This window comes from Pteropus alecto, unplaced genomic scaffold, assembly GCF_000325575.1.
Source record: "Pteropus alecto unplaced genomic scaffold, ASM32557v1 scaffold39, whole genome shotgun sequence".
Lineage (NCBI taxonomy): Eukaryota > Metazoa > Chordata > Mammalia > Chiroptera > Pteropodidae > Pteropus > Pteropus alecto.
The window spans coordinates 5,119,910-5,140,629 of NW_006443568.1; the positions used below are offsets into that span (position 1 = coordinate 5,119,910).

A 20,720-nucleotide genomic window follows, 5' to 3' on the forward strand; every position below is an offset into this window, starting at 1 on the left:
TTGATAGATGTTATATACTAAATAAAACCCATCAGCATGGGGTTATGTAGAAAAGCAATTTATTCCATTATAAGCACTTATACAGTTAGTCAGAAAGTAACAGGCCTGCTGGTGAAACAGGTCACCCAAAACAGAGATGGTATCAAACTAGTGGTCAAGGACTAACTTCTAAAAAAAAGCAACTCTTATCCAGGATTAATTTAATTTTAAAAACAAATACAAGCTATCAATTCACTCTTTCTCAACTTAACTGGACAGTCTACCTGTGGTACAACTGTCAGGTAAAAACATACATCTTTACAACTTGGTGGTCCCAAGTTCTTTTAAAAAACCATTTCACAGAAAGGAAAGAAATAATATGAAAACAGCTCAAGAAATACACTAACAAGCAAAAATATATGGGGAAAGAGGAACACGTAGTTTTGACTTAAGAAACTGAGAGGAGACTGGTCTACATAGGAAAATGTGCATCCTGGAAAGTCAGGTGTGAAGATTTTAGAGTAGGAATTTATATGACTTGAATCTCCCCTATTTCCTGAATAAAAATGACATCTTGCAGTACGTTTACTTCATGGCTCAGACACACCTACCTTACTTGGCTCTATTCCTTAGTTACTTCTAGCCTTTAATTAAATGAGTCTGAAAAAGTTGGGGATATAGCATAAGAAGAAAAATAAAATAACCACACACAATATTCCCCTTTCGGTGGCTACTTTAGATCTTTGTTACTAGAAAATTCCTGAAGAAAATTTAAATATAAGTCTGTAGCTTTGCTGAATCAAGTCCCCCAGTTAATATTTAGAAAATACCCTTGGTTTGGACTAATAGCATTGCTGATGGTACCTATTATAGAGGGATAGCTGAACAAAGTCTGTGTCTCAAAACCAGTGTTAAATCAATCTCAGGGTTGAGAGGAAAAAAAGGGGAGTCTACAATCACAAGAAGTGCAGACATATCTAAGACCCCTGTCCTTCAGGATCCACGCTTCCTTCAGGGTCTTCATCGTTATAAATGTTCTCTGCCTGCCGAAGAACAAGAAAAAAAGAGTATTTAGTAAACAAAAAAAGCAAGTTCTTGAAGTTAAATTTTCAAAAATAGATTAGGCCAGGGAGACAATTTATGGGCCATATAGTCTCTGTTGCAACTATTCAACTCTGCAGCTGCTGGATGAAAGCTGCAAGACAATCTGCAAGTGAATGGGAACAGCTGTGTTCCAATAAAAACAGGCCAACACTTTTTATTTTTCTTCTTATGCTATATCTGAAGTATTGTTACTGTTTGTCTTGATAATCAACCTTCTTGAGAACTTTAGTCAGACATTCATGTCAAAAAGTTAAAAACACCACAAATGTCCACTGACTGATGGATGAGTGAATAAATAAAATGATATAGCCATACAATGGAATATTATTAGGCAATAAAAAAGAAGCCAGTCAGCTACTGTATGATTTTATTTATATTAAATTTCTAGAATAGGCAAATTCATAGAGAAAGCAGACGGATGCCTGCCTAGTACTGGGTAGACTGGAGGAAAATGGGGAGTGATGGCTAATAGGTATGGGTTGTTATGGGATGGGATTTCTTTTGGCATAACTGATTGTGGTGATGGTTGCACAATTCTGTGACTGTACTAAAAATCACTACATTGTGCATTAAAAGAGAGAGAAACCCCACTCCCCACCAAAACCACGTTCCACATCTCAATTTATATTTTAAAAAGAAAAATGCTCTTGCACACCACTTCTATTTCTGATGAAATACCTGTTTCCAAAGGCATAATGTTAAATACAGAAACCATCTTCATTTGGGCAAAATTTACTTTTCTTAGAATCTACTATGCACAAATTACTAGGCTAAGCACTACAGAGGATGGGATAAGCTTGTCTTCAAAGAGCTGTGATCTGACTTCAAGGAAATATACACTATTGTGTATTTTCTAACAAAGAATGTGTAGTGTCTTTTTCCCTGACAGTAAATATATGTCCAAAAATTCAATTTAATCCCAACACTACCTAAAGGTAGCATAAAATTCTACAGGTCTAAGGGATGTGATTAAAGGCTCGGTCCCACAAGACTACCCTCACTTCAGAGGCCAGTGATGAGCTCTGAGTGCCTAGGCTACCTGGGTACTTCTGTTCGACTTGTCATCTATAAATCTGGGGGGGTTCCCACAACCCCCCTACTCAGGTTTGATAATTTGCTGGAATGACTCACCGAACTCAGGCAAATGCTTTACTATTACAGGTTGATTATAAAGGCTAGAACTCAGGAACTGCCAAATGGAAGAGATACATAGGGCAAGGTGGGGAGGGAGCACAACGAAACCTCATGTACTTTCTTGGTGGCATCAATATATTCACCAACCTGAAAGCTCATCAAATCAAGAGCTTTTTATAGAGCTTTTCCTAGAGCTCAATCTCTGCTGTCTGTGGGTGAGTGGAAGTAAAAGTTCCAATTCTCTAAACAAGTGTTTGGTCTCTCTTGAGACCAGCCCCATCCTGATGCTCTACCTAGGGGCTCCTTAAACACTTCCTTAGCCTAAGCTCAGGTGTGGCCAAAAGGGACTCCTTATAAATAGCAAGAGTCTTCTTGGAATAACTATGTATGGTGTTAGATGGGTACTAGACTTATTGGAATGATCATTTCACTCATAAATTATATAAATGTCTAATCACTAATATAATATTGCACGTTAACTGTAATTTAAAAAGTTATCTAAAGAAAAAAAAAAAACAAAACAAGAGACTCCCACCACTCAAGAAATCCTAAGAGTTCAGGAACTCTGTGACAGGAACCTGAACAAACACCACATATTTACTTTTTATACCACAACAATTCTTAACAAACAAACACCACCACTAAGTAAAACCTGGTCTGGGGGTTAATGCCTGGAAGGTGATGTAGTTCAATCTCCCACATTTCCATGGCAACTACTATATTACCTTTAATTGAGAGGTTATCAAAGGCAGCCCATTTCACCTTGTTAAAACTCTTGATTTTTTCTATTAATTTTTTGTAAGTATATTACAAAGAAAAGAGTGAGGTGGATTTTGTTTACATATATAACAAATCCTTGAAGAGTATACAGAGGAAATCAAGAACTCTCTAATTGTAGCAACCATATTTTGGCAACAGACTTCTAAATTATACTTACATATAATTAAACCTAAGACTAGATACTACATATAATTAAATCTAAGACTGATGTTAATGACATATTCCAACATGCTGTTCTGCAATCTGCTTTTCCCCTACTTAATAGATGTCATGAATGTCTTATAAAACTAAGCATAATTCTTTTTGATAAATATTATTCCAAAGTATAGATATTGTATATAATTTGTTAATCTCATAGGCCATAAATACGGTTTTCCTCATGTTGAGGCAAAAACTCTCTCCTAAAGTTTATCTCTGGCCGTAGGTCTACCCTGAGACACCAAAAGTTTCTTCTGACTTCTTTTCATTTATCAGGCTACCATCAATCAAAAGTTATGCAACTGCTTTTTAAAAAAAAATTGGTAAAAGACACATAGCATAAAATGTACCATCTTAACCATCTTTAAGTATGCAGTTCAGTGGCAACGTCCGTTCACCTTGTGCGCAACTATCACTACCACACATCTCCAGAATGTTCACAGATCATTTCAAAGGAATGACCATTTCTAGAGATTCAATGGCTAGCAAAGAGGGAGAAAAATTAGGAGGCTATGCAATAGTCCAGAAAGTGGTAATGAGAACCTGACCAAAAAATTAGGGTATGGAACAGAGACAGGAAAGATGGGTATGTATGTTGTATTTCTAAGTTATCAAAAAAAAAAAAAAAAAAAAAAGTATAGACAGAAGAAACATTGCAGAGATAGACAATATAAACTCTCATAACTAGACTTAGAGATAGACAGTGAAGAACTCTTTAAGTGTGGTGAGCTGGGGAAACGCTACAGCCATAAAGAAAACAGCAAAGTCAGGAGGAAAGGGAAGAAGTGGGTAAAGAAGTTCAGTTTTGTTGAGTTTGAGATACTAGTAGGATAACCAAATAAACAGTCAGTTGAAAATGATAATGTACAGACAAGTGCTAAAGTTAGACCAGGAGAAAACTGAACAGAGATACCGACCATATTCATGAAGTATATAAATATGAAGTGATAAACTTCATTTATTGAACCTCCCCAAAATGACTAAATACTTACCATTTGCCAAACTTGCATGATATTGTCTTCTGATACAGAACAGATCACCCAAGGTTCATTAGGATTCCAGGAGAAATCAGATATTTTGGCAGTGTGACCACCATGAATAAACTGAAGGAGAGAGAAAAACGAAGACATAAAAAGCAGAGAGAATACTAAATTACAGACTATTTCGACTGCTCAATGTTTGTAACATACCAACAATTCTGGTGGCCCGTCTTCTGCATCTTCTGGGGACTGTTCCTCTCCAATTTTACTAGCATAAAAAGATTTTTAGAAGTTAAAACAGATTTATCCTGAGTAATTTTGGAAAGTATAAATAAAGAAAATAAAAGAGTAACTAACACAAGACTTACCTTAAATCCCAGACATTCAGTCTGCGATCAGTACCACTGGAAGCCAAAATAGTCTCGTTGTGAGGCGACCACTGAACCTACACAGAAGAATGAAGGAAACAGAAAAGCTTTCAATTATAAAATGAAGGGAAAAAAACCTAAAATTACATTTAACAATTCAAAATTTTGTAAATAAAAGAGAAGTTAAAGTATTTTAGACACTACAGTTAAAACTGACAATGAGCTAGATAAGAACATTTCTTGTATGAAAATAACCTATAATTAGATCTAAGACAGCAGTTTGTTCTATTTTATATTACGTTTTTGAAGATCTCATCTATCTATTCTTATTGTCTAATTCTGGTCTCTAGCCAAATGTAATCAAATTGTGACCTAAGAACTATGGTAGAGCTCACACACACACAATTACTTTCCCAAGTAGTTATTATGAATTTAGTATCACACTTAAGACTGATGACAAGTGATTCCTTATAACAATGATTTTATTAAAGCTAGCTACAACACATGCGCAATCACATAATTGTTACAATGTTTGGTAAGAAAATCCTAGCTTCATAGTACAGATAAGAAGATATTAGTGACCAGTATTTAAGGAAGAATTTGGATACGCTCCAGGCAACATCATTACAAGCAATGACAGAGATAGGGTGAAGACAAAAATGTTCCTTGGAGAAGGCTGAAGAGTTGAAAATAAGTCTAAGAGACTAAGTGTTAAGAGTATGGCTAACTTGGAACCCAGTTCAGATGCCACATTCACATACCAAAATTAATTTTGACCACTCTTAGGTTCTTAATACTCGACAAAACAATCTTTTAATATAGTGATACTAACTGGGCCTTTCCTCACTATAAAATGTTAAGCTCTTTGACAGCAGACTGTAACTTATTTCTCACAGTGCCCTTGAAATAAGCTTTGAATGTAGTATAACAATCTCTTGAATTAGGCTAGAGAGCTTTACATGTTAAGAAAGGAGTTTAAGCTGATGAAGCAGAAAAAATCAGAGCCACTAATTTAAGCTTGAACTGTGAAATCAATAGACGTCGCAAATTATAAAGAGTAAAGCAAGAGGAATATGGGACGAGACAAGTGTTAGGAACAAGGCTGATAAACGACCCCTGTTCCTACAGAGATCAGCATAGGCACACAGAACATTTCTATTAAAGCAGTAGAATAAAGCACAAGCATACCCACTTGCATATCTTTTTTAAAATATCAGCATTAGTTTCTCTTACCTGGAATATTTCATCCTTATGTGATTCAAAGGAATGCAACTTAAGTTTCAGATTTCTCAGATCCCACAAGGCAACAGTCTATGTACAGAAAGGAAAAAAAGAGCAATCATTTGAGAAAAACAAAACCCATACCTAAAAGATCTCTGTGCATTCAGAACAAGGCAGAGAAATTCACTGTTATTTTTTAAAATAATTCAAACTCACCTTATCAGCTGATCCTGTGGCAAGAATGAACTCACTATAAGGATTGAAAGAAAGGCAGTTCACTTCAGCAGTGTGAGCATCAACTGAGTGGCTTGGTTTGGACGTATTGTTTGAACGAGTATCCCAGCTTTAGTAAAAAAGGAGCAACAGGAAAAAAGCTTGAAATGGTTAACTGAGCATAAAATTTAGATAACTTATAAAGAAAAATTAAAAATGGATTCTACTCACATCATAAGTTTCTGATCATCAGCCACTGACCCAAACAGAGACTCGTGGAGCAGATGCCAGGAAACATCTTCTACTACTGCTGTATGTCCTGTAAAGATGGTCTTCGCATCCACAACTTTTCCTTCCTTTGGAACAGCACTGATGTCCCATAGGCAGATGGTCTTAAATGTAAAATTAACTATTACAGAAGAGTCTCACTTCCCCATGTACCCCAGGAAAAAAAAATCAACGGATAACTAGCCCAGATTTGCATCAAAATGAGAAGGATACACACGTGGTCATCTGAAGCACTAAGTAAGTGCCCACTCAGATTTGGGTTCCAAGAAAGCCCATAGCCTTCCTTCTGATGTCCACGGAGACGCAAGTCTGGGTTGCACTCTCCAGAAGGATCTGCAAAGTAACAGAAACATCAAGACTATCCAGTTTACTGCCTCTACTAAGCATAAGGGAATTTTGACCAAGAGGTCTAAAGTTCTCAATATTTACAAGCAATACAGACCCATTATGAACAAATATATAATGCTTAAGCTGCACCATCAATTGTTCTACGTAAAGAAGCATTTTTCCCCTAAAGAAAAATGAATATCCGCACATATCGATTTAATCACAAGATGTTAAATTATATAAATAATAATAAGCTACTAAAGTCAGACTGAGAGAAGCAATGTATTTTCATAGTAACTCATTATTTGTATTTGAATTCAAGAGAACAAGTACCTGGTTTAGAAGGATGTTTTGTATAGTCAAAAACAAGAACATCACTGGATGGAGTCTTTGTTGCAATGATGCAAGGGTTCTGGGGCATGTAACGTGCCCTGTTTACTTCTCCTTCATGGTTGATCTTGATTTCTATCTCAATCTTTCCACTAACAGAGCCAAAACCTCCAAATTCTGTAAATAAATTAATTGCAAATGAGGACAAAGAGCTACTCCATATATGTCATTCAAAGTATCACACAAGCAAGCCTTTTCATCAGCAAAATGGCATAATTCTACAAGTAATCTAAGCATCTGTTAGCATCATAAAATGCTTTGACACACCTTATGTTATTTGATTACAACTGTACATAGTAGGGAAAAGTTACTATCGCCAAAAAATTTACACATGGGAAAAGAGCTCAGAGTACCTACTTTAATTTGTTCATGGGTGACATGACTATGGCAGAACCTAAACTGAATCCCTATTACTCTTTCAGTTATTCCTACAATGACTTTACATAGTTATATACTGAATAAGTATTGTATTACTATCTAAAAGTAAGGAACTACCAACTCTCCTTCAAAAGTAGGTTCTCAATAAGCAGTTTCAAACTTCATTTAAAATACCAAGAAAGTGTGCTGAATAAATAAGACCTAAGTTGCTACTGTAATTAATATTAAGTACAGTGTGCTAAGTACTGAAGAGTCCCTCTCATACTATTAATTTGAAGCTCTAGTCTAGGGTAATCTTTCTGAAATAGTATATATCTTCTCCCCAACACTGTTTCTCTTACTCCAATGAGGAAAAACAGAGCCATAGCAATTAGTTCCATTTTCCTAACCCCCACTTATACCTGCCAACTACAGTCCTTGGTTGAAATAAACAAGGACTAAACAAAAACATTTTTTAAATTCATATTTGAGTACTGTACACCCTTAGAGAGTTCTCCCAAGTACCATTATAAAATGTATAACAACATAATTCGTGATTACGTAAATCTTGGCAAACAATATATAAACAAAGGTAGCTAATGATTAGTCAAAGAATTATGTAAGGCAGCATGATAAGGTACTCAAGTAAGAGACCCTGGCCTAAATGACTCTGCCACTTACTAGCTTGGTGATTTGGGAAAAGCCTTCAATTTCTTTGAGCTCCAAATACCTTATCTATAAAGTAAAGTTTTGAAAATGCCATTACTACCATTATTTTACTATACACGTGTTATACTGCGAAGGACAAGTCTTGAAAAAACAAGGACATAGATGGGTAATATGGTTGTCAGATTAGATAACTTTTGATTTCAAAATAACTTTTCTAAGTTGAAAACCAAGTGTTTCAAAGAAGCAAAAAAACTAAAAATAAAAGTTCAAAATAGACTCCAAAAGAGAAAACACCCACATTAAACAATTTTTTTCAAGAATGCTAGATCACAAAGCATATACAATGTAAAAAAAAAGCATGATATGATATATGATCTTAAGGAATCTTTGTCCCAAATACAGGGAGATAAGCATACAGCTATAAATACTATGACAAAAAAGCATAACCGCCAGAAGAGATACCGATAACAAAGGAAGAGCAATAGCTGGCATGGAACCCAGAGAGCAAGAAATAATCATTACATAATGTGAGTTATTTCAGTATTGGGTATGTATCAAACAAAGGGCCTCCCTAATCGTAAAGTACAATGATAAGAAATCAGTGTAAAGGATTCACAATTGAGATTCTATGAAGATGAGACTTTATCTATTAAAAATATGTTAAAGGCTAAATTTGAAATATGAAAGATTGAGGTATCAATGTAGTCATGTGCTGCTTAATGACCAGGATACATTCTGAGAAATGTGACATTATGCAATTTTGTCACTGTACAAACATCATAGAGTGCACTTATATAGACCTAGATGCTACAGCCCACTAATGTCTAGGCTGTATGGTATGTAGCTTATTGCTCCTAGGCTATCAACCTGTATAGCATGTTACTGTACTGAGTCTGTAGTATCTAAACATAGAAAAGTTACATATGTAAAAATACAGTATAAAAGGTTAAAAACGGTACACCTCTATGAGGCATTTACCATAAATGGAGTTTGCAGGACTGGAAGTTGCTCTGGGTGAGTCAGTGAGTGGTGTGTTAATGTGAAGGCCTAGGACATTACTGTGCACTGCTGAGACTTATAAACATTGTCCCACAAGACCTCCCCCTGCTTCCTTCTAACAGGGCCGGAAATAGAACATCTAAGTTGTCAATGCTGCTCCATGAACAGGGATGTGGGCTGGGTTGACTGTAAATAACAAGAAACTGGCTGGGTAAAGAGTAGATAGCCATTAACGGTGACTGTCAGGAGGGTGGGAAAATTGGCCTAAGGATTAGCAGGAATAAGAAATCAAGAAAGAGATAAAGGAACATAGAGGATTGTTACGGCAATGTAGTATAGGCTACTGCATGTTGGAGCAGTGGTCAGATTACGGAATTTTGTGGTATTAATAAAAAAGTTTAACATGGAGAGGGTACAGAACTGAGGATTCAATATCCACCTTTGGAAATGTTTTTGTTTCTTGACCCTATCTGGCACAAAGGGCTCTCACTGGTATTGAATTGGTGGAAGAAACCAAATTTATCTATGTTTTATATCATTACAACCTGAAAAATATTTCCAAAATACAGGGACGGCTGGCTCCACACTACAGGAAGTTTTCAGTGAAGTGGTAGTGGCACTTAATACTTGTTAAGGTAGACCTTGTGGACCTGTGTCCTTGTACAGGAGCTAAGGTCCTCAACAAAGAATGTACAACAATGTATTCTGAAGACTATTAAGCTAGATCTGGGAGGGCTGTAGCACCCTCTGAATACACAGCGCTGGGGGGACAGGCTCCTCTGTGCTGAAACAGGTCAGTGGCTGGCTGACTGGGATATAATCTGTGTACTCAAAATTGAGGTGCTGTGAGAGGGAAATCTGTTGCCAAGTCTCACAGATATTGCTCCTGTCAGAGAGAAAAATAATTCCTCTTGAAACACATATCTTTCCATTTCTTACAGAAAATTCAGCTCCATTATAACTTTACGGGACCACTGTTGTATATATGGTACGTCATTATGTGATGCGTGACTGTATCAAGGTTTAACTTTTTCCTATTTTATTTGCTTCTCTATAAAACACCATTTAAAAAATTGAGGCATAACATACAACAGTAAAAGTGTCTAGCTTGATGAATCTTTACATATGCATACACCAGGGGAACCACCACCCACTAAATACAGAACATTCCAGCCCCTCAGAGAGCACTAGCATGTCCCTTCCAACCGATGACCCCAACAAACTAGGTAACTGGCATTCTGAGCCACTTTTTGAGCCCATAAACATTTTGAAACTAAGACGAGTAAGTTCTAACATCATGATTTAATAATAGTTTCTTATACATAATTGAGACCAAAGATTAAAAACATCTTTTTTAAAAGCACAAAGCCAATTCCTCAAATAAGTTGCTAAAAATAAACTTGTTGATATTTGAAGATCTTGGTAACATGAGGTAATACTTTACATCTAATCTATTTTCAGGGCTTAAAATGTAACTATAGCCAGGCTGAATCTAATGTAAACACACAAATTCTTTCTAAAGTCAAGACAAGCTTGAGCCAGTTTTTGGTTCCTTCAGTTTGAAAGTTCAATGATCTTTTGAAGTTATTTGCCATCAATTACCTCAAATCGAATAGGGTCAAGTAGATGATAATCAATTTTAACAGTTCAATCTGAAAGTCTAAGACATTTCATCTGAGAGGAAGGAGACTAGGAAGCTAACAACCACCAATGTTGAGAACATCTGGAGAGAGCACCCCCAACTTTTAAGCACCAAGCCTATCTAATAATCTAAAGATGACTTAAGGGGGTGGGAGAAGTAGTAAAAGAAAGAGAAGAGGAAGGTAGAGGAAATGATATGCTGTATAACCTTAGGGCAAGTTACAAAACATCTACAAGTATCAGTTGTCTTATGAGGATTAAATAGGGTGATTGATACATTTATAAAAATATACATATTACTGGTATTTTTAATTATTCCTTTATTATTTAGCATTAGAAAGAGGTATAAATGTTATCACTGGAACATAAAAGTGAATTGGTTTGAAGCCACTCAAAAAAGTCAGTTACCACAAAAAGATTTGAGTATGTATGTTAGAAAATGTCATTTCAAAAACCAGCAAAGAATGGGTTAGTCAGCAAATGGCATTAAAAAAAAATTTGCTAACCACTTAGAAACAAAACTTGGATTCCTATTCCATACCTAACAAATCAAATACCAGAAAGAATAAAGTTTTAATGATCAAAACATAAAAGGGCCAGAAAACAGCTAATTATTTAGAAATCTTGGAATGATGAAGACCTTTCAAAATCTAAAGGACACTAGAGGAAAGTTGGACAATTAAAAATATGTTTCTAAATAAGACTTAAGATTATAAACATGGAAAAATTATCTGCAATCTATTTATTGGGGAGAGCCAACCTTATTTATAGAGATAACCCAAAAGAAAAAAGAACATAAATAGGCAGCTTAAGAGATAAAATATTTTAAAATAAGTTCAATATCACAAATAACTTAAAAAGCAAAGTAAAATAGGATTGCAGTATCAAGTTCAGTGTCGGTGAGCGCATGAAGAAACGTGAATAGTCTGCTACTGATGGGTTTGCGAATCTCTTTTGGAAGACAATTTAGCGGTAGCAATTATACTTGAAAATATCCTAGCCTTATGATCAGCATTCCAGTTAGAAAATTATTCTACAGCAAAACTATTCAAGTTGTATGTACAAGAATTGTTTTCAAAGCAAATATCAGAAATCACTATGTCTGTAAATAACGGATGGTTACCTATGGCATAGTATATAGCCATCGAAAGAAGGTAGGTTTCCTCCATACACTTACACATAAATTTGTCCAGGATACACCAGGCCGGAAAAGCATTTTCCATGTTGTGTCACCAGTACCAAGAAAGATGTCTAGTATATCAGGGGTCTCCAACCCCCAGGCCACCCAGCAGACTTCATCTGTATTTGCAGCCATTCCCCAGAGCTAGCATCACTGCCTCAGCTCCACCTCAGATCATCTCAGGCATTAGATTCTAATAGGAGCACCAGTCCCTGGTGCCAAAAAGGCTGGAGACAGCTGTAGTACACAATAAGTACTCAAAGTATTTTTTGAATGAATAATTCAATAATGAGATAAATCATTCAGAAAACTATATATCAATTTAATAGTGATCTATATGAGATAGGTTTATGGAGGAGTGTTCTACATTGTTTTGATTTGCTTTGATATTTAAAAATAATTTATTACATTATCAGAGTATTTGTTTTGTGCCTAAATAACCAAAATTCCTCTTTAAAGACAATTTATCTTCATCTAATAAAAAGGAAACAGGCTCAGAGTGACTAAATGAGTTACCTCAAACCACACAGCTAGTGACTGGCATGGCCAGGTCTCAAGCCTGAGTATAAGTTTAGTGTTTACTGCCCGCTCCATCACTGATGCCTATCCAGAAAATAACGTTCCAGCAATCATATTCTATAGTTACACACTTGGGTCAATGACACAAAATGTCTGCTGACTTTTATCCTAAGAATTTATTTTGCATCACCCTAAGCTAAATATGAAATGTTCAAAAGATAACTGTACATTACAATCCTGGCAAATAACTGAAGCTCAAAATAACTTAGATAAAAGAATGGATTCTGCTACTCTGGAGAAATCTATGCTAAACATCTATGTTTTTAAGAGCACATATCTCAATAACAAGAGCCTTACTTCTTCCTCTCAGTAATAATCTGTGTCCAAGGACAACAATAAAAGAAACTCACTCATTATTATGAATAGTCAAACCCTTAGGTTATCTCCTAAAAACAGAATAGAATTCAACGGTTCATTTAATTTTTATGCAGTTAGGGCCATAGTTAAGTCATTTCTACCACTTCAAACCTGGAAAAGTTAATTTAAGCCAATGTTTCTCAATCTTTTTTTCATTATTGCCTCTGTAAGAAACCTTGTAAGACATTTTCCTGACACCCAAGATGAAATTTTAATACCATAGATATCCTGTATATATCTACTTACATATGTGATGTTTATCTGTGCTTTACACAAATAAGACTGTTTTCACACACACATTCTTTCAAACACCAATTTTCAACTCTTCAGGGGCAGTATCTCCCATGCTGAGAACGCACGCATGCACAGCGAAATATATGATGGATGTGGCTTCTTTCAATTCTAGAAATCTCCACACCCGACCAAATTTAGTAGAGGAAAGTTCATAGAAAAGGCACAGAACCAAGTATGTGTTATGTATGTATTGTGCCATCTAGTATCTATACTGCAAATTCAGGCTTTCCAAAGCTTAAAATCTCATTTTTACCTTAAGGCTACTTTATTAAACTGTACATCCTTTTTATGATAATTCAAAGATATAAAAAACATAACACATACATTCATTCTTTCACCTTTAAGATTCCTACCTCCTTTCTCACTGTCGTAGTGTGAAGCATCAAACTGAGCATCATCATTAGGGAGCTGCACACTGGCTATCACAAGGTGGTTTTGTTCATCCGATGTGTGTGTCCCCAGGACGAGTCGATGAATACTGAAATCTTTCCCTTCTGGTCTGTAATAGCAATATATGAGCACTATGCAAATTAATAACACTAAGACTACAAAGTCAGTGATACATATGTATGAAAAAAGTATTATTATAACCATTTTGATGAGAAAGTCATTAAGAGCCATATTTTTCTTTTAATGTAACTTCCATAGAGCCAAGTATAAAGTGGACTACATAGCAATTAACTTTATAAGTAAAGTAAGTCTTCACTTAGTATCATTGCTAGATCTTCTGACCTTAAGCAAAACAACGTATAACAAAACCAATTTTGCCACAGGCTGATATAAACAAGAGTTAAGTCCCTATGGCATCTCATTAACTTTATAATAAAAAAATGTTATTCGAGGACCTGTTCTATTTATCTTGGCTAAAAATTTACAATTACTTTGAGGAAAAAGTTTAGTGGAGTAAAATGTGAATTAACTACTCATCCTTTAAAATGTGTTGGATGAAAAGAAAAAAAACTGTTGGGTACACTAATACTTTAGGTCACTTCATCAAGTTTACTTCATTAAAAAGGAAAGGAAATAACATTAGATAAATTAATTGTTCAAATACTAAGTGTCTAATCAATGGACACATTGCTTCAAATACTACGGAAGTACAACGATTAAGATGTGATTCCTGTCCTCAAAAAAACCAGGGGCAATTAGGCAGTCATGTACACAAAGGATCAAGATATAAGTCAATATACATCACATAAAAGGTATACACGAATATGGGCGTTTAAGTAAAGATTACTTCTAGAATGAAGAAAGTGTTCATGGAAAAGGTGACAGCCCAGCAGATATCTCAAAATGAGATAAAACATGGGAGAGACATGGGCTTTGGAAGATAGTCTGTATTCCAAAGAAAGGGATCTACGCAAAGGCAAAGATCTACAAAGTGCCAGACACGATGTTAAAACACTTCATATACTTTATAGCATTTAAACCAGTGGTCCCCAACCTTTTTGGCACCAAGGACCAGTGCTTCTATGAGAGTCTAATGCTTGATGATCTGAGGTGGAGCTGAGGCGGTGATGCTAGCGCTGGGGAACGGCTGCAAATACAGATGAAGCTTAGCTTGCTGGCCTGCTGCTCGTCTCCTGTGTGGCCTAGGGTAGGGGGTGGTTGGGGACCCCTGATTTAAACACTATAAGGTATTATTCCAATTAAAGATGAAGACACTTGAGGTTAGGAAAATAAAGCAACTTGCCTACATCACACTAAGTAACAACTAGAGACTGAAGTCCAAATCTGACTTTGGATATAGGAAAAGACAGTGGGAGAAAAGTCTAGAAGCAGATTAAAATCAAGACTCTAGGAGAAAGTGGAGTGGGACTTTCATCCAAAGAATATACTCATTTTGAAATATGTCATAGCTGGGAAACCAAGAAGATACTCCAGAGAGACACCAGTAGGCAGCTGAAAATTCAGGAAGAAGCCCAGAATCTAGGTCTAAGAGATAACCAATAGAAATTTCTCTACACAGGGGTGATAAGTGCCTATATCTTAAATAGAAAAAATAAAGAAAAGAGGAATGTCAACATAAAATTGGGAATTCTTGCATTTAGAAAGTTAAGGAATCAACGGAAGGGAGAAAAAGAAGAGTATTATAAAACTATAATTGTATTCAAGGCTTACGAAACTCAGTTAATCACATTACATAGAAGGCTTTTTAAACTTATGGGTAGCAGAATAATTTAGTAGGTATGGGATGGCCAATATTTGGGACCCACTGGTCCAATATAATTTAGCACATGACTGGTAAATCTGGAATCACCAGTTATTTCTCATCAAGTACTCTGCCTCAAGTTCCTAAATGGTTTGAACTACCACTGAGAACTCCCGACAGAAATGACTCCACTAATCCTGAACTCAAGTAATTCTGATGGTCAGCTGAACTCCTGGTTATGATAAAGAAGATTCCAACTCTAAATGTCTAGGTATTTATTATGGCTTTATTTACCATCATTAGGACAGATTTCTCCATTTTTTTTTTAATGCGACTGTGAAAGTAGCAGTCTCATTCTTGTCATTAATAAAATTTACAATAAATTTCTATTACTTTTTGAGCGGAAGCATAGCCTAGTAATTGAGTTTTGCACACAACTTCTAAAGACCTGAGTTTTGAAGGAATTTATTTAGTACACATAAAATATAATTTTCAAATGTTATTCTGACTAGCAACAGTTTTATAATAAATCCATTACTCTAACAAGCACGGTGGTTTTACTAAAATTTTATATTAATATCTAAATTCACTTTCAATTTTGCATTATCACTTCCTTATAGAAGCCTTTCCTGATACCCCAAGTTGAGGTAATTTTTCCTTCCTCTGATTATTTTATCTTTGCCATGCTTATGATAATTTTTTACTGTTATGAGGCAGGGAAGGTGTATTATCTAAATTTGGATGCCCTGATATGTAGCACCTAGTATATCCTCAATAAATGTAAGCTAAATTATTTTATCTTCTCTATTAGAAGTAAGCTAACCATGCCAAAAAATGTGATTATTCTTTCACATGCAAATTCCTTCATATGAAAATATTTCCACCCACAAGTGTTCTAAGCATTCTAAGTATCTAAAACTGCTCTGACCACATGCAACTGTAATTATTAGTTTACACCTGCTTCAACTAGACTGCTTCTTGAAGGCAGGCAGGCATCATGTCATACTCATCTTTCTATTAACCAGCCACAACCAATTACTGTGAGACTTAAAGAACTAGACTCATCATAATACTTTTTGAAAGTTGACCATTATTATTTGGTCCACTAGTTACAATGTGGCCCATCAATTCAGTATCAGAAAAAGAAAACAGCATGTTCTCTCTTATCAGGAAAATTACAAAGTAATTTTACATACTGCCTACTTTTTGGCCTAGAAAAAAATGTTACCAATAGGGTTTGATCACGTGCCCCCTACGGGTGACTGGAGAGAGGAAAATAAGGAAAATCACTGTGAGAAATCTACACTGGGACAAAACAAAATAACGTTCAAGAAATTCGTATCACCTGGTCACATCTGGAAGCCACTGTGCAGTTAGGCTGGGCCACTCCAGAGCATGGGTCATCACCAAATCGTAAAGAAAAGGGGTGTTCTTTTTCCATATTTTGTACTCTTCGTTGATCACACGTTCTTCTACTGCGTCATCAAAGGCTGCTAAAAAATTAAAAACAAATTAAGTTAGTGAACACAATGGAAACCGAATCAACGCTTGCAAAGCTAACGGCACGCTATGGAGCAGATATGTCTAAATCTCCCCTAGGCGGAGGCACCAACAACCCTTCCACCTTCGCGGGTCAGAACTACTCTTCAGGTTATCCTGGCCAGACACTCCATTAGCTTTTCGGGCGAAGGCGCCGGGCCTCAGGAGCACGGTCCCGTACGTGATAAGTCTACGGAACCGGTGAAGAGACTGAGCACCAACCCTTGGGGGTAGGGAGAGGTACAAGGAGGCCCTGGGGTGAGGCGAGTAAACCGACAGTGAGAGCGGGGAGGGACCAAACACCCTACGGGGCCCCCACCGCCAGCTTCACGTCGCTGCGCAGGGTCTCCGCTCCAGAGAAGCTGGCGCACCGTTAGCCCGCCCCGCGGAACGATTTCGCCTCCTGCCTTTGATGGTGGGGACGGCACTATTCAGCAGGGTCGGGCCTGCCTTCACTGTTAGGCCGTGTCGAGGCCGCAGCACAAGCCCGACACCGACAGCCTTCTTGGGACAGCCCCGGGACCCTCACCTTCCTTGTCGGCCATGGCGGGCAGGCAAGCCAGAGGGATCCCGGGATCGAGTGTTGCGGGAGGGGCGGAGAGGCTGCTGGCGCTCGCTCTGCGCGCGCGGCCTCTATTGTTTCCTGCTGCCCCTGCGTGAGGTCCAACTAGCGCACCTTCGCGCCAACACTGGCCAATCGGAGCACACCAAAAGGCGAGGTGGGCGGGGAATTTGCGATCTCAGCCTATCCAGACGCGCGGAGTCGCTCTTCGCGGGGCCGAGGCTCGCGCTCCGCGCCTGCCCCCACACGGCCGGAGCCGACTTCCTTTGATTGCGCGCGCGCGGGGTTGGTGAGAGTGCGCCCCGCTTGGGTCACGTGAGAGGTTTAGTCTGCACTCTCCTGGGGGCAGCCATCTTCTTAAAGTCTGTTAAGCTAACAACCACTTAAAAGTACTCAAATGAGAAACCTAAGATGTTTTCGGGTCTAACTGAGGTTACAAGGCAATGCCTTTACCACTCAGACCTAGAGGTGTCTAATTCAAGTGTCCCTTACTCCCAGGTCCTCCGGTTTGTTTTCCTAATCCTTAGAACTATTGATGAAGCAAGCCCAGAAAAATGGGGCCTCGTTTTTTTAAAGATGTGCTCCAAGCGGCGTGGCCTAAAATGGAAATCTTAAGGGATAAAGTACGTTCGCGAGAATGGAGTCCTGGCCCTTTAAAGATGTGTGCCAAGGGGCGGGGTCTAGAGCGGAAGTTGTGAAACAGGACTGAAGTCCAGCGGATGAAGGGCGGAAGAAGAGTATCCAATGCTGCAATCATGGCGCAAGAAAAGGAAGATGTTAGAGATTACAATTTGACTGAGGAGCAGAAGGCGATCAAGGCCAAGTATCCTCCAGTCAATCGGAAGTACGAGTGTGAGTAGTTTGCTCACTTCTCTCATCTCTCCTTGCCCAGGGCTTCCGGCCTCGTTTTCACTTTTCCCCATAAGTTGCTGCAGGCAAGATCCCATTTCTCCCAGTATTGTAGTTTCATTTGTGCTTGTCGGAGAATGCTGCAGGAAAAAGCCACCTGGTCTGAGATTCGATAAACCTGGGCTCCCAGATTTAAAGTCCCTTAAACTTTTTTCACGTATGCCTAATCACATTTATCTTGTGGAATTTTCCTAGTGTATTCTAAACATAACCGTATTTTCAAGCGTTTGCGTGGTGATCGCCCCATGTAGCTCTAACAATGGCATAGTTGAGAGTGTGGCTAGTTTAGAAGACTCGGAAAGCTCAGTAGGGGACTTCTAATTTCGTATTTTACCTGGATCTTGTTAGTAAAAAAGACCTGGTTTTGCCATTTATTAGCTTAGTGTCTAGGCTAATTTTATAACATCTCTTTCCATCTCAGTTCCTTCATCTGAGAAAGGAACGAGATAATAAATATGAAAGTATAGTGCATACTCTTAAGGTCTATGTAAACGTTAAGCTAAGCTTTCGTCCTTAAAGTTGGCTGCGGTTTGGGTAGCACAAATCTGACTTATTTCTCTACGTAAAATCTTTATTAATTTCTCATTGACCTCTGTGTAGAGTCCACCTGTTTACTATAGCATGATAGGCTCTGTAGTTTTTGAATCCTGCATATCCCCCTAGCTCATTTTTCTCTCACTTAAAACCAATTTTTTTAGTATATGTACTGCCGAAGCGAGCACTAAAAAGAATTTTTAAAAATTATTTTCAATAGGTCATATATATGATTCAAAATTCAAAAAGTACAATAGGTATGCAGGGAAAAGTAAGTTTTTCTTTTAGCCATGATCCCAAGCCACCAAGTCTTCCTCGCAAGATCAATCATCTTTTTCATTTTCTTATGTGTACATGCAAAAATGTCCTAGCATTTATTTTATATAACCAATTTGCAGTTGATGGACATTTATGGTATCTTAGATATAATGCAGCAGTGGATATACTGGTATATCCATTGTTTTGTAGCAATCCCCAGGAACCAGGGACCAATGCACCTATGAGATTGTAATGCCTGATGATCTCAGGTGGAGCTAAGGTGGAGCTGAGGCAGTGATGCTAGCTTTGGGGAACAGCTGCAAATACAGGTGAAGCTTTGCTTGCTGGCCCACCACTCACTTCCTGCTGTGTGGCCTGGTTCCTGGTTCCTAACAGGTCAGGTACTGGCCTGCAGCCCTGGGGCTTGGGGACCCCTAGTTTTGCACGTGTGTAAGTGTATTTGTAAAATAAATTTCTAAAAGTAACATTGCTTTGTCAAAGGATATGTGCATTTTTAAATAAGATTTTCATGAAAATGTAGCTAACATCCAGCATTGTATTAGTTTCAGGTGTAGAAGTATGTGCATTTTTAACATGGAAGTTATTGTCAAATTGCTCTCCATTGAGGTTGTGCCAGTTTATACACTCACTAGCATTGTATGAGTGTGCCGCCTTACACTTGTACCAATCAACTGTTTTACCATACTTCTTGGTCTTTTCCAATTTGTTAAGTGTCTTGTCATGCTAATTGCAATTTTTTTTATTATAAGTGAGGTTGAATATATTTTAGTATGTTTGCAGCTATTTGTATTTCCCTTTCTGGGATGTATTTCATATTCTTAACCCATTTTTCTATTGGGTTGTTAGTCTTTTTTACTCTGCAGAATTTACTTTTATGTAGTACAATTTATTAACCCTTTTTATGACTTCTGGATGTCATACATAGGAAGGCCTTACTCTGAGACTGTAAAATAATTCTCTCTTATACTTATTGAAGTTTAATATGCATAGAAAATTTTACATGAGTGAATTTTCACAAACCGAATACACCTGTGAACTAGTAACAAGTTGGATATTACAGCATCCCCGAACCCCCTGTCATGCTCCTTTCCAGTCACCACCACTCTATCTGCTTCTCCATTAGCCTGACTTCTAACATCATAAATTAGCTTTGCCAATTTTTGTACATTATATAGATGGAATCATTATGCATTCCTTTTGCGTTTGGCTCTTTTGGCTCATAGTTGTGAGGACTATATTTTTGCTGATAGTTATAGATTGTTCTTGTTTCAGGTATTTATGGGTTTGTTTTTAGCATTTAAAACTTGAATACATCAGAATTAGGTAAGGTGGAAATTAAGTATCCAATTTCATTATTTTCCAGATGACCTACCAGATGTTTTCACATCGCTTATTCGACAGTCTGTGTTTCATGCTGTGATTGAAACGTGACAACTTTATCATATACAAAATTCCCCTACCTATATTTAGGTCTGTTGGACTTACTAGTCTATTCCTTTGTTCTTTCTGTCTTTAATGTGCCAGTGCCACAGTTTTAATTATTGGAGCTTTATTTTGTCTCAATATTTTGTAGGACAATCTCCCCCTCAATATTTGCCCCTTTTCTGCCATTCTTGCTTTTTTAAACATTTTATTTAAAAAGTTCCAAATGTATACAAAACTAAGGCAATAATATGATAATTTTCAT

At 37.2% G+C, this 20,720-nt stretch overlaps 2 protein-coding genes across 3 annotated transcripts in view; one reads left to right on the top strand and one right to left on the bottom strand.

The window, feature by feature from the left end:
• Nucleotides 1-42: 42 nt before the first annotated feature.
• On the bottom strand, nucleotides 43-17,437 carry RBBP4 (RB binding protein 4, chromatin remodeling factor). Of its 2 annotated transcripts, none has more exons than XM_006924284.3 (12): nucleotides 17,279-17,437; nucleotides 16,556-16,703; nucleotides 13,412-13,557; nucleotides 6,926-7,099; nucleotides 6,483-6,598; nucleotides 6,209-6,369; nucleotides 5,981-6,107; nucleotides 5,777-5,854; nucleotides 4,544-4,620; nucleotides 4,386-4,443; nucleotides 4,188-4,298; nucleotides 43-1,022 (listed from the first exon to the last, which is right to left on the bottom strand). In XM_006924284.3, exons 1-12 carry the CDS (start codon nucleotides 17,292-17,294, stop codon nucleotides 957-959), a joined length of 1,278 nt encoding a protein of 425 aa, XP_006924346.1. In that variant the 5' UTR covers nucleotides 17,295-17,437; the 3' UTR covers nucleotides 43-956. The 2 variants fall into 2 exon arrangements, with proteins under 2 accessions (XP_006924346.1, XP_015454408.1); XM_015598922.2 differs by having other exon boundaries at nucleotides 16,556-16,700; nucleotides 17,279-17,424.
• Nucleotides 17,438-18,005: 568 nt separating this feature from the next.
• ZBTB8OS (zinc finger and BTB domain containing 8 opposite strand) overlaps nucleotides 18,006-20,720 on the top strand; it is a 22,147-nt gene continuing 19,432 nt past the window's right edge. The window contains exon 1 of the mRNA XM_006924285.3: nucleotides 18,006-18,163. Within this exon, the coding sequence (XP_006924347.1) occupies nucleotides 18,031-18,163 (133 nt within the window). The 5' untranslated portion in view covers nucleotides 18,006-18,030. The remainder of the gene's footprint in view (nucleotides 18,164-20,720) is intronic.